This window comes from Mus pahari, chromosome 10 (genome assembly GCF_900095145.1).
Source record: "Mus pahari chromosome 10, PAHARI_EIJ_v1.1, whole genome shotgun sequence".
Classification (NCBI taxonomy): domain Eukaryota; kingdom Metazoa; phylum Chordata; class Mammalia; order Rodentia; family Muridae; genus Mus; species Mus pahari.
In genome coordinates, this window is record NC_034599.1 from 44230738 (window position 1) to 44244520 (window position 13783).

At 46.4% G+C, this 13783-nt stretch overlaps 1 protein-coding gene across 1 annotated transcript in view; it reads left to right on the forward strand.

The window, feature by feature from the left end:
* The window catches only part of Tmprss5 (transmembrane serine protease 5), a 37659-nt gene that overhangs the window by 9338 nt on the left and 14538 nt on the right, over window positions 1-13783 (forward strand). The window contains exon 2 of the mRNA XM_021207453.1: window positions 11910-12735. Coding sequence (XP_021063112.1) covers window positions 12733-12735 — 3 coding nt within the window. The 5' untranslated portion in view covers window positions 11910-12732. The remainder of the gene's footprint in view (window positions 1-11909; window positions 12736-13783) is intronic.

Genomic DNA, 13783 nt, shown 5'->3' on the forward strand with positions numbered 1-13783 from the left:
GATGATGACGACGACGAAAAAAAAAAAAAAAAAAAAAAAAAAAAAAAAAAAGAAGAAGTGCTCAGGAGACAAAGACAGATATTTGGCATGGGTCTGTAGCTTTGCTTGGTCCATCTCATGTGCTCCTCCAGCCTCTATGTGTACCATCTCCTCTCTCCTTAACCCTATGTTCTTTCAGTTCTTTGCAGTCTCCACTCTCTCTAGCCACAGGGATTTGACGGCGGCCTTTGCCTAGAGCATGCTCTACCATCCCAGACCCTCTCTTCTTGGTTTCCTTGAGGACGTCTTCCCTGTATCTTCAGACTTGATCATGCCAGTGGCCCAGGCTTTCATTAGCATCTCGCATCTCTCTTTTTAGCACTCTTTCAGTTAGGACTTTCACAGTGTGGGTACAGCTTTTACAGCAGGAGATCTTGTGTCTGGTTTTGTTCACCACTGTATATTCTGATTTACACTAATGCCTATTGTACACATTGTATTTCATCAATAAATATGATAGATTCAGATAGTCAAAGGGAGAAAGGCATTCGGGAATAGGGAACAGTAGGAGCGAGGTCCTGTGGCTTATTCTGGAGATACTCAAGGACAAAAATGAATCGCTGGTTTATGAGGCAAGGTTAAAAGAAGGAGCAAGAGATGAACCTTTGTGGCAGAAAGGGCACCTTCTTTTTGAACACTGGAGAATGTACGTGAATGGCCAGTTTACCCAAGCTAGATAATGAGTCTTCTAGGGCAGACTTTGCCTTGACTGTTCCTATAATGTGTCTGGAACAGTGCTTGGTGAAACACCAAAAACACCTGCTTAGTGAATGAAGAGTAGGTGAGCGTGCACCAGGCTATGGCAGCCGTGAGGATCCACGGAAGGTTAACACATCTAAGCTTGCTCTTGGCAGTGCTGCTTAGGCAGCAAGGTGTGGAGGGGAAGAATCCCATCTTCATTTATTTATTGTTTCATATTGGTAGATTTGCTTTTTTTTTTAATTTTTAAAGCACATTATTTTGTGTACACGTCTGTGTGCGTGTACGTGTGTGTGCATATGCGTGTTTTGCATGTGTGTGTACATTTTTTTACAGGGTCAGAACTGACTCATGTCAGAGTCTGACCTCTTCCACCACATATGTCTTTTGCAGGAGATTGAACCCAGGTCATCAGGTTTGGTGGCAGGAGTCTTGACCCACTGAGCCATCTCTTTGGCCTGACAGATTTTTCTTTACAGGAAAGATCTTTCTTTACAGATGGTCCAGGCTGATGATGAAAACTAGAAGCAGAAGATGGTAGGTGGTTGTTATGGTAATCCTGGGGACAATACTGATGGGTGGCTAGGATAGCTGTGGGGCTGGACAAGGGGGCAGACTTGAAATACTGCCTAACTGAGGTGGCCCAAAGTTTGTTCTCCCCACCCAAAGGGACCTTTGGAAGGAGAGGAAGCCCTTGAGGAAGAAAAAGCTGAGTGGGAGTTACATCCAGGCCTCTCGGAGCCTTTCTGAAGAGACTACTTGCCCTCCCCACTCAGTTGAGCACTCTTTTCTTGTAGGATAAACAAAGCTGGATATAATGTTCAGAATGCAGCACGCTAACAAAAGAGCAGCCGATTACCGCATGCAACCACCTGAGTTTTCCTCCTAAGTACATTTTCATCCATTTCTTTATAGTCTAAGCAGGGAAAGTGGCAGCAGTCACTCAGGGGGTCTCCACCACCTGTTCGCACATAACAATGATGTGGAATAAATTAACTAGTTCAGGCATTTCCCCAGTTTTACTAATTAAAGCTTTTCTTTGATGATACCCAGGAATCATTCCTTTCTTTGTTGAGAAAACTTCTCTCCAGACGTCTGGATGGAAAGAGATGTGTGTTTGGGCTTCATCAGGTTATGTGGTCGTGGGAGAGGGTCTGGTGGGTTGTATGAACCGCAGTGGGATTCCCATACTGAGCTTAGAAGGGGTGGGGTAATCGTACGAGGAGACCGGAGGATTCTATGGAGGCAGTGGTCCCTGTTGCAGCAGAGGCTGGATAAGAAGGAGGGATGTGTTACTTACAGAGATTAACCCGTCACAACCTTCATCATGAAGAAAGAAAAAGCTCATCCTCAAACCCGCATCCCTCAGGGCCATGCTGTCTCACCAACATCGTCTGGAAAACCAACCTTCCTCTCTCTGTCAGAGAGAATGAGCATAGTGAGGTGGAGACATATTGATTCCACGAGGAGCTGATATGATTGAGGGAGCTGTCTAAATATGTCTGAAATCCACAGAGCAGTCGGGAACACAAGATGACAACCAGCCTTTAATCCTCCACCAAGGAAGGGGAGGTGGTGAATGCTGTGAGAGTCCATGGGTGCTGACCAGTGTCTACAGGTGGCGTTTCTTCCTTCTGAGCCTGGTTGTGGGTGAAGAATATATGACTTGTGCAGTATGTGCATGGGTTGGCACAGGGAACGATCTGGACAGGAGGCCTGGGCTTGTATGCTGTTTATCCCTCTGAAAGGAGAGAGCTTGGATTTAGCTTTTTTTAAAAAAGATTTATTTATTTATTATATGTAAGTATACTGTAGCTATCTTCAGACACTCCAGAAGAGGGTGCCAGATTTCATTACGGATGGTTGTGAGCCACCATGTGGTCGCTGGGATTTGAACTCAGGACCTTCGGAAGAGCAGTCAGGTGCTCTTACCTGCTGAGCCATCTCACCAGCCCTGGATTTAGCATTTTTATTCTTTTTTTATTAGATGTTTTCTTTATTTATATTTCAAATGTTATCCCCTTTCCTGGTTTCCCCTCTGAAAACCCCCTATCCCCTTCCCTCTCCCCCTGCTCACCAGTCCACCCACTCCTGATTCCTGGCTCTGGAATTCCCCTACACTGGGGCATAGAGCCTTTATAGGATCAAGGGCCTCTCCTCCCATTGATGACTGACTAGACCATCCTCTGCTACATATGTAGCTGGAGCCACGAGTCCTACCATGTGTACCTTTTGGTTGGTGGTTTAGTCTCTGGGAGCTCTGGGGGTACTGGTTAGTCCATAATATTATTCCTCCTATAGGGCTGCAAACCTCTTTAGCTCCTTGGGTCCTTTCACTAGCTCTTTCATTGGGAACCCTGTGCTCAGTCCAATGGTAGGCTGCGAGCATCCACCTCTGTATTTGTCAGGCACTGGCAGAGCCTCTCAGGAGACAACTATAACAGGCTTCTGTCAGCAAGCACTTGTTGGCATCCACAATAGTGTCTTGGTTTGGTGATTGTATATGGGATGGATCCCCAGGTGGGGCAGTCTCTGGATGGTCATTCTAGCATTTTCATTCTTTATAAGCCCAAGTATTCTGTATGAGTTAGAATTTGGTATTTCTATTTGGGTGGAAGGAAAGGACTTCGTGCTATCTTTCTGATACCAGAGGCCATCTGGAGGAGATGAAAAGGGCCCTGGATGCTTTTGATAGTAGTGATCGAAGGAGGAAAAGGAACACTCATTCTAAGAGCCATGAGTGGAGGTTTGTGTGTAGAAGTAGGCCTGGTGGACTGGGTAGTCATCAGTGGGAGCAGGGCCAGGACTTGGTTGAGGCCATGGTATGCATCACCAGGGTGGAAACATAGGTTTCTGGTCCTTCATTCAGAGGGTTGTGTGTTAGGTGGTTTCAGGTAGAGCACATCATTTAAGGCACTGCCATCCTTCAGGGATTCAAATGCTCGTACACTGGGTAGTGTCGCCTTCACTTTTATACTCTAGGCTTGTTATTTTATTATTATTATTATCAATTTTTTTTTGGTTCTTCGAGATAGGGTTTCTCTGTGTAGCCCTGGCTGTCCTGGAACTCACTCTGTAGACCAGGCTGGCCTTGAACTCAGAAATCCGCCTGCCTCTGTCTCTCAAGTGCTGGGATTAAAGGCGTGTGCCACCACGCCCGGCTCTAGGCTTGTTATTGCTTCAACCTAGAGTTATGCATTCTCCCAGTGTAGGAAATAGCCAGGGTGAACCAGACTGGCTATGAATGCTAGGCAGAGAAGGGTGATAAGGGAGACAAGGCCCATTTGATGTGGAATCTACTCTGTAAGAGATCAGAGCTAGTCTCAATAGGCCTGATGTCCTGTCATTGCCCCAATGCACAGCCATACCACTGACCCCAATGGGAATGTAACACCAGGGATCTCAAGCCACTAACTAGGCTGCTTCCCTCTAGACCCGGGGCTCTTGGCGAGGGACAAGAGCCAGTGAGAATCCCTAACTGATGTGCCAACTGGGTGACAGAGAAGTCAGTCTTTGCTCTTGTTTTTATTTATTACTTTCTCATCCCAGGGGGAAGAAATTGTCATTGGAGTATAAATGTGAATTTAATGACTCTCTCTTGCAAGGGACTTCCTACCGTTCTGTATTTTAAATAAACATTTATTGAATATCTACCATGGTAGCTACTAATGCTTCTTAGCAGACTGCAGGGTTACATTTTTTTTTTTATGGTTTCCTCATGGTTGGGGGAGCCATGTAATTCTGGAGCAATGAATGGTGGGTGGTCCAAGAAAGTACTGACAACCTAAGCTCCTCTGGTACTTACTCTCTCATCACGTGACCAATGACCTTCCAGATGGAGACTACTCTTTTTGGTTTGAAGGTGTGTGTGTGTGTGTGTGTGTGTGTGCATGATGCTATACGCATGTGCACGTGTGGAGGCTGGAGGTTGACGTCAGACAGTGTCTGCTGTCACTCTTCACTTTATTTTTTTGAGACAAGGTCTCTCGTCGAGACTGAAGCTCCCTGCTTTGCTAGGCTGACTGACCCCAGGGATCCAAACTCAGGTGTTGACGGTGTACAGCAAGCACTTTACTTACCAAGCCAGCTCCCTCACCCAGCTTGAAGTCTCAATCGAGGATATTCGGAAAGAATGCTCTAGTTTGACCCCCTGTGGAATTGAAACATTAACAAGACACAAAGCTGTATTGTATATGCCAAGAAGGATGGTTCGTTGTTTCCTACGCCATTTTCACTTTTTATTTTGGGACAGGGTCTCTCTATGTTGCTTAGGCTGGCACTGAACTCACTCTAGCCCAGACTGGCCTTGAAGTTGTGATCCTCCTGTCTCAGCCTCCCTAATGTCTGAGAGCCACCTGTGAGCCATCAGACCCGTTGATAAGGTGGCTCAGTGGGTAAAGGCCCTTGCCAAGCAAGCTTTGTGACCTGAATTTGATACCTTTAACCCATGTAAAATGGTGGAAGGAGAGAACTATCTCGTGTGTGTGTATGTGTGTGTGTGTGTGTGTGTGTGTGTGTATGTATATGGAGAGATATATATAGAGAGACAGAGACAGACAGAGACACAGAGACAGAGAGAGAGACAGATTTCACATGTCTTGTACCACGGATGGACATTTATGGGATTTGATAATACCTTCTTAATGACACAATTTTTCTTCCTCCATTCCTGCTGCTGTTTTATGGGGGCTAAAATGACTAAGAAGTTAATTAAGACAACATATGCCCAGAACCATCAGGCTAAACACACAGAGACAGGGCCCCTGTTCAGAAGGTCTGTTTCACAGGCTTTCGATGGATATTAGAGACAGTGTTTTAGCAACAGTCTCTTCAGTTGATTCCAGCTTTCCCCTTTAGAGGAAGGCACCCTGTGCTGATCATAATTTCAAGAAAAGATCAAACCAGCTGGGTGTAGTGGCGCACGCCTTTAAAGCCAGCACTCTGGAGGCAGAGGCAGGCGGATTGCTGAGTTCGAGGCCAGCCTGGTCTACAAAGTGAGTTCCAGGACAGCCAGGGAGCCAAGGCTAGATTAATGACAGGGTTCAGCAGACATAGTTTGCTCTGGAAAGTTTAGAAGTAGACCTGCTTTATTCTACTCTTCTGTGTGCACCCATTGTCCTGTCGTCAGCCCAGATGTCCCTTATAACACAATGGATTTTACATTCCAAACATACTAACTTTCCCAGAGCCTGTCCTGTCAGAGCCTGGCTTCTGAGCTGTTCCTTCAGGACCTGGTTAGTGGTGCTGCCCTTTAGAGTCAAGTACAGGAACCTTTCCAATGGACTGGTCTCAGGGTCAGGGGAGTCAATGCAGTCACCTCACACTGTGCCTCAGCATGACATTGTTGAACAACCCTGCCTTTCCTATGTCACCTCTCAAGTTGTTCCTACTAGTGTGTGTGTGTGTGTGTGTGTGTGTGTGTGTGTGTATTGTCTCCACAGCTGGGTTGAAATGTATATATTTCTGCCATGATCTAACCTATCTCTGGATGGATTAAGAAATTCTTTAATTTTATGTGAATATTTTGCCTGCATGTATGTGTGTGTTTACCACGTGAGTGCAGTGCCCATAGAGGCTAGAAGAGGGCATCAAATCCCCTGGAGCAGTTGTGAGCTGCCATGTGGGTGCTGAGAACCAAACCCAGGTCCTCTGGAAGAGCATTCAGGACTCTTAACCACTGAGCCATCTCTCCAGCTCTGTACTTTGTTTTAAACATGATTTTTAGAGTCTTCAATGATTTCTTACTGAGGTTACTAATTAAACTATGTATAGCAATTACTTTGAAAAATCATTATTAGAATCCAAGGATTTTTTAAAAACTGATTTTGAACTTTTATTTATTTATTTATTTATTTATTTATTTATTTATTTAATGTATATGAGTATGCTGTAGCTGTCTTCAGATATACCAGAAGAGGGCATCAGATCCCATTACTGATGGTTGTGAGCCACCATGTGGTTGCTGGGAATTGAACTCAGAACCTCTGGAAGATCAGTCAGTGCTCTTAACCACTGAGCCATCTTTCCAGCCTGAATCCAAGGTTTTCTAGACATAATGGTACATCCCTATAGTCTTAACACTTAGGAGGCAAATGAAGGAAGATCACAACTTTGAGGCCAGTCCTGGCTAGAACTGAGACCCAGTTTCAACATTCCCATTTTCTCTCACATACACAAATCCAAGGTGTTTATTAATATCAGGAACGATATTACAGAGTGCCTGATGGCAATAGGCATGAGCAGAGCTTGAACCTGGCTCGGGAGGATGCTGGCTATTAAAGGGTTATGTAAAAATGGTGTGGGTTCTTCCTTCTAGGTACACAAGCCGCCAGTTGTGCCAGCACCATTTGTTGAAAATGCTGTCTTTTTTCCACTAGATGGTTTTAGCCCCCTTGTCAAAAATCAAGTGACCATAGGTGTGTGGATTCATTTCTGGATCTTCAATTCTATTCCATTGATCTACATGTCTGCCGCTGTACCAGTACCATGCAGTTTTTATCACAATTGTTCTGTAGTACAGCTTAAGGTCAGGCATGGTGATTCCACCATCCACCCACAGACTTCTGGAAGATGAAGCCATACAGAAAGGCAGAAGAAGACTGAATGGGGTAAGAACTAAGTTACCAGGTTCAAAAAGGAGAAGATAGGAGCCTGAACCAGCTCACTAAGACAGATGATGGTGAGGTAAGGATGGTTGGATGTCATGGTCACTTGCAGTCAGTGTCAGAGTGAGCTAGGCCACAGTTTGATTAAACAAACTTTTGGTTTTTTTGAGACAGGCTCTCTCTATGAAGTCTTGGTTGTCCTGGGAGCTCACTGTGTAGATCAGGCTAGCCTTGAATTTGCAAAGATCCACCTGCCTCTGCCTACTGAGTGCTGGGATTAAAGGTGTGCAGCACCACATCCAGCCACTCCTTCTTTACTTGAGAATTTCATGCAGTGTACATAATGTGTTTTAATTGAGTGCACCCCACGTTTCCTCTCATCCAATTCACCTTCTAGCCTTCTATTTTACCCTCTCAGCGTCGTTTTTCTAAAACCTACTGGGCCCATTTTGTAAGTGCTGTTTTTATTTCTTTAGATGAAGTGAAGAGACGAGAGCCTTACCCAAGCTGTGTAAACACACAGCTTAGGCTGAGCCTGGGGTATTTTCCCCTTCCTTCTAACTATCCCTCCACCTAGGCCTGAAAACTTCTAGCCTCCGCACAATCTAATCTTCCAAGCTGACTGATTCAACCCAGCTTCTCCCAGATTCTGACTGAGTTGCTCTGTCTGGTCTCATGCTACCTTTGGCAATCTGTTTTAATCTGCTGGCTCCTTCTCATTCTCTGGTTTGCTCTGTCTTCACCTGGGCTTAGCTTGTTCTCTCTGTAGAACTTCCCTGGTAAAATGGCCATGACATACACAACACACCACACACTGACCCCACCCCCACTTCTTTTTATCTCTCCATGTTCTTTCTTTCTTATTTATTTATTTATATTTAGTATATAGGAGTACACTATAGCTGTCTTCAGACACACCAGAAGAGGACACTGGATCCCATTACAGATGGTTGTGAGCCACCATGTGGTTGCTTGGATTTGAACTCAGGACTTCTGGAAGAGCAGTCAGTGCTCTTAACTGTTTCGTCATCTCTCCAGCAGTCTTAGAGTTTTATTGCTGTGAAGAGACACCATGACCATGCATGTTTTATAAAGAAAAACATTTAATTGGGGCTGGTTTATAAGTTCAGAGGTTTAGTCCGTTATCATCACTGAGGGAAGCATGGCGGTTCACAGACAGACCTGTGCTGGAGAAGCAGTGGTGAGCTCTATATCTGGATTGGCATGCAGCAGGAAGAGAGAGTGACACTGAGCTTGGCTTGGGCTTTTGAAACCTTGGAGCCCACTGCCAGTGACACACTTCCTCCAACAAGGCCACACCTACTCCAAGAAGGCCACATGTCTTAGTCCTTCCAAATAGTGCCATTCCCTATGAGCATGTGGGGGCCATTTTCATTCACACTGCCATACCAACCTCAAAAACTAGATTTCACCTGATACAGCGCAGGAACTCGGAAGTCTTCCCTGTCTTTAGAGAACGTTCTTGCTGTTGCTTGTTGGGCAAGTGACTTTTCAGATCCAGTTTTATAAGGCTGTATTCTTATCCAGAGAAGCCTGGAATAGTCTGAGGAAGATACAGCTCCACTCAGCCATTCCTGCTTGTACAGAGCCTAGAGAGTCACCAGAGTGAGAGCTCAGAAACTTCCTTGTGTCACCCTTCTCTGGACACGTACACAGGTCTCAGCATGTTATGTGGCTTTCTGGAGTCCCAGAATACATTAGAGCTCTTCAATCTCCTATAAGCATCTCATGCCCAGATCCTTCTTTAAGGGTTGTAATATAGTTTATTGTGATCAACTGTTGTCCACTACCTCAGACATCCATAAGCTCTAACAACTGCTTCTCTCCCATGACTTTAAGTTAAAAAAAAAAAAAAAAGATTGGGGCGGGCTGGTGAGATGGCTCAGTAGGTAAGAGCACCCGACTGCTCTTCAGAAGGTCCGGAGTTCAAATCCCAGTAACCACATGGTGGCTCACAAGATCTGACGCCCTCTTCTGGAGTGTCTGAAGACAGCTACAGTGTAATTACATATAATAAATAAATAAATCTTTAAAAAAAAAAGATTGAAACAGGTCAAGCTCCAAGTTAGATCAGATGAAGACAGTGTGGCAAATGCTTCCTGCCAGGGACCCACTAGGTAGGTCAAAAAAGTGATAGCTCTCTGAGAAAGTTGTTCAGGGCTACAAGTCTGTGGTCCTCACCCCGCAGGGCTGGGGTGAGGGGGATGGGATTCCAGGATTCGAGCCGTTAAGATGCATAACACTCACCGAGCGTTGCATCTTTTGAATAATACCTTCCAGTTTGCTACAAGTCTCGGAGCGATTTCCAGGACTTTGCAAGACTTGATTCTAACTATTTTTTCTTCTGGTTGTCTCATTGCATTTGTGAAGAAGAGAGTTTTCTCTTTCAGCTCCACAGACATCACCTGGGACTATTTGAAATACCCTTTTCTGTAGTTGCCACATCTTTTTTCCTCCCTCTCTCAAATGTCTCCTCCTTTGAGAAGCCCTCTCTGGGCTCTCTGGGCAGACAAATCAACTCTTCCCTCACTCTCCTATGCTTCTATGTCATTGTAATTTCACCTTTCACAAATGAGTTATTTTTATTGGTTCCTAGCCTAGCCTATGGGTCGGATATGTAAGCTTGTGACTTACTTAACTGCCATACCCAGGCTCATTCATGACACACGGAAGGTGGTTGACTTCATAGACTAAAGAGTGCTGCTCTAGGAGTCCTCAGTGCCTAGCTATGGAGTCTCATCTCTGGCTACCAGTTCTCTCCTCTGTGTCTATAAGTCAGGTAGGATCTCTATGTCTTCGTCATTGCATATGGGTTCAGTAAGTGGATGAGGAAAAGAAGTGAGAGATAAGATTATGGTTGGCATGAGTGAAGCTTGACAATAATAATGGTGGGGTAGGCAACAAGTTAGGGAGATGAGAGAGGAGGCAGAGTCTCAAACAACTCAGAACTTTCAGTGACAATATTTCGGGAGATTATGTTCACACTGCTTGTCAGCTAAAAATGAGCCAAGCCAGATGTGGTGACATACACCTTTCATCCCAACCCTGAGGAGGCAGAGGCAGAGGCAGAGGCAGAGGCAGAGGCAGAGGCAGAGGCAGAGGCAGAGGCAGAGGCAGAGGCAGAGGCAGAGGCAGAGGTAGAGGCGAGGCAGAAGCAGAGTCAGAGAGGCAGAGGCAGAGTCAGAGAGGCAGAGTCAGAGAGGCAGAGGCAGAGGCAGAGGCAGAGGCAGAGGCAGAGGCAGAGGCAGAGGCAGGATAAAAGAGAACCAGAAGGGCCTGGAGAGATAGCTCAGTGGTTAAGAGTGCCAACTGCTCTTCCGAAGGTCATGAGTTCAAATCCCAGCAACCACATGATGGCTCATAACCATCCATAATGAGATCTGATGCTCTCTTCTGGGAAGACAGCTACAGTGTACTTACATATAATAAATAAATAAATCTTAAAAAAAAAAGAGAGAACCAGAAGAGCAGCTGGGACCCTAGGCAGCTAGAGGCAAAGCTGATGATAGTCAATATTAGTGGAGCCTTTATGTGCCCCCATTAGCAAAGCCTAAGAAGAGACCACAGGCAAGAATGCAGTGAATGCAGTAGGCCGGCAGTTCAGTGCTTGCTGTGCTTGCAGAGGACCTCAGGTCGGTTCCCAGCACCCACACTGTGGGGCTCACAACCGCCTGTAACTTCAGCTCCGGAGGATCTGACACCCTCTTCTGGCCTGTACAGCACCTGCATACACATAGCATTTCCTTATACAGACACCTATGTGGGCATAAACCTTAAGAAGAATACAGTTGGGCTGGTGAGATGGCTCAGTGGGTAAGAGCACCCGAGTGCTCTTCCAAAGGTCCCGAGTTCAAATCCCAGCAACCACATGGTGGCTCATAACCATCTGAAACAAGATCCGACGCCCTCTTCTGGAGTGTCTGAAGACAGCTACAGTGTATTTACATATAATAAATAAATAAATAAATCTTTAAAAAAAAAAAAAAAAAAGAAGAATACAGTTAACTAGCTTCTTTCTCAAATATTCATTCTAAGTTTTGAGCCACTCAAAATAACCTTTAGCTTGCTGTAAAGTTAAAAGCAAGAGTAATAAATACAGCTGAGTTCTACAGCCTTGGCTGGCTTAAGGAAATGGAGCAGAGGCTCAGATCACCCTGGGGAGAATGTTGTCTTCATGGTTGTGACCGTAAATGCATCAGCAAAGGCTCGGGAATGTCAGCGGTTTGTTCTTCTCCCAGTCTGTCAGCCAGCTTCAGCATTTCTTGAAAGGTGTCCTGTGCTATCTTGTCCCTCAACTCCAGCTTCGTTTGTTCCCTGAGTGTTCCCTTTTGGCCTTCTTTTAGTTGACTGGGGAAGGGGCTCTAGGGTAGATGTCCCTAACCTTGGGTCACCTACCACAAGAACCATCTCTTCCCTTCAGTTCTCTGGCCACCGTAATATCACGAATCTAAGCTAGTGATACAAGAGAAAGAGTTCTATAGTCAACATCTCCTTTGGCTTGAACCTCAGCACAGTGAGGCGGGTACTGTGACCCTCCTTTCACAGGGAGGCTGAGGGGGACAACTGTACTTTGGAGAGATTTGACTCTGAAGCCTGGGCTATCGAATTGACGCCTCCGTGGATGGCAGACTGGAGGAGAGCACCCCACTCTAGTGCCTGCTTCCCTGGCGCCCCTCGGCTTCTCCTTTAAAGAGACATGGCTCCAGCTGTGTCCAGCTCCAGCCTGGGATCGGCTGCATTATCTTGAACACTGAAACAAGATCGCCCCAATGGCTACTGGATCCCAGGGGTGAACTGGGTGAGGAGGCCTCACTTCCTAGCAATCAAGAGAAAGGTACAACATGGCTGAGTGAGGGGTAGCAAAGATTGTCATCTGTCAGCCCCAACACGAGCACTGAGACTGCTGGGAAGGCCAGCTTCCATAGAACTCAGAGATATTTCCGCACATGCTAATATCACTCTTTAGTGCAGCAAGAAGGGGGAACTGCGCTAGTATACTGGAGACACATTTTTTGGCACAAGAGACCAGGTTGCTAAGCAACAGTAGCCTGCCCCACCTCCCTATTTTCTGTTTCCAAGCTTCCAGTTAGCAGATAGCAGGGGCTGGGGCTGCCAGGCCCAGCCCAACCCTTGCACTGATTCTCTGCAACAAGGGGCCTATTCATGGGCCCTGAGCATAGTTCATTGTCTCTCTGGTGCGTGTCTATGTGTGTAGGGGTGGGAGACAAGGGGAGGGGCTATGTGTGAACCAGGAAGACTTCCTCCTCTAACCACGGTGGCTGGGCTGTTGAATCAATCCTGACATGAGGACAGGAGCCGCACCCTGCCCAGCAGACCTTACTGCCTTACATCAGTGCAGCTGACTCACATGGTAAGGCCGCACCCCTGCCATCCCTCCAGCCCTGCTCACCCTCCACCCCGGGATGCAAGGTTGTTAGAAGAGCCTCTTCTGGCAGCTCTGGGACAGGAATTGCATCCTAGCATGAGCTATGAAGCTAGAATTTTCTCCAGAGGCTGCCTTTCTCTTGCCATCGCTACTCTGGGGTGATAAAGCAGTTTGCACACGGCCGTACTGAGCAGCAAAGCGTTAAAATGGACTCCTATTTAGTACAGCAAAGAGATGTCTGTCCATCGAAGGGCCGTGTTTTCAGGCTATTGTGTGAGTTTGGGCAGGCTGCTTTTTGAGGCAGGGCAGTGCCCAAGACAAGGTGATTGGTTGAGAGGCTGGGCTTGAAGTCTAGTGTCTTGGATATTAAGACAAGAGGAAAGCCCGGGTGCGCTGTAGAATTGTTTCTGTAATGGGCTGTCTGATTGGACAGGGCATCTACTTGAGAAGAACTACATGCCCGGAGCAAAACCACACATGCCTATAGCCACTTCCCTGGTTTTCCCATGCCTGCTGTCCTTGGCTCTCATCTCTGGGCACAGATGGAAATATGTGTGTTAGGACACACACTGGGAGCTATGCTTTTCCAGAAGTATGGCTGGCCCATGGGGGGAGGCCCTGACTGACCTTGGCTATGAATGGTGTTGGGGAGGTGGGCTGGTGTCTCACTTTGTAGGAAGGTGTTGGGTTGCTGCTCTCTGTGCTATCTAAACTGGCATGGGGCACATTGGTCGGCGAGTGAATCCACTTCTGGACAGTTTAGGGGGTTGTGCTGGATGAGGTTGACAGGTTTCCCCTACCCTAGATAAATGGTGAAGAAAGCCAGTTTAGCAGGTAGCAGAGGCAAGACCCTGGAGATGTTCCATTGAATACCCGGAAATCACACCTAAGAGAGCAATGCTTTGGGTCAGTGGTTTAGGTTTTGCCACCGCTTGGGACAGTCCAACGTGTCAAGAGGGAAAGGTAATCTACAGATGGGAATCATGACAGTGTGTCGTGTGTGTGTGTGTGTGNNNNTGTGTGTGTGTGTGTG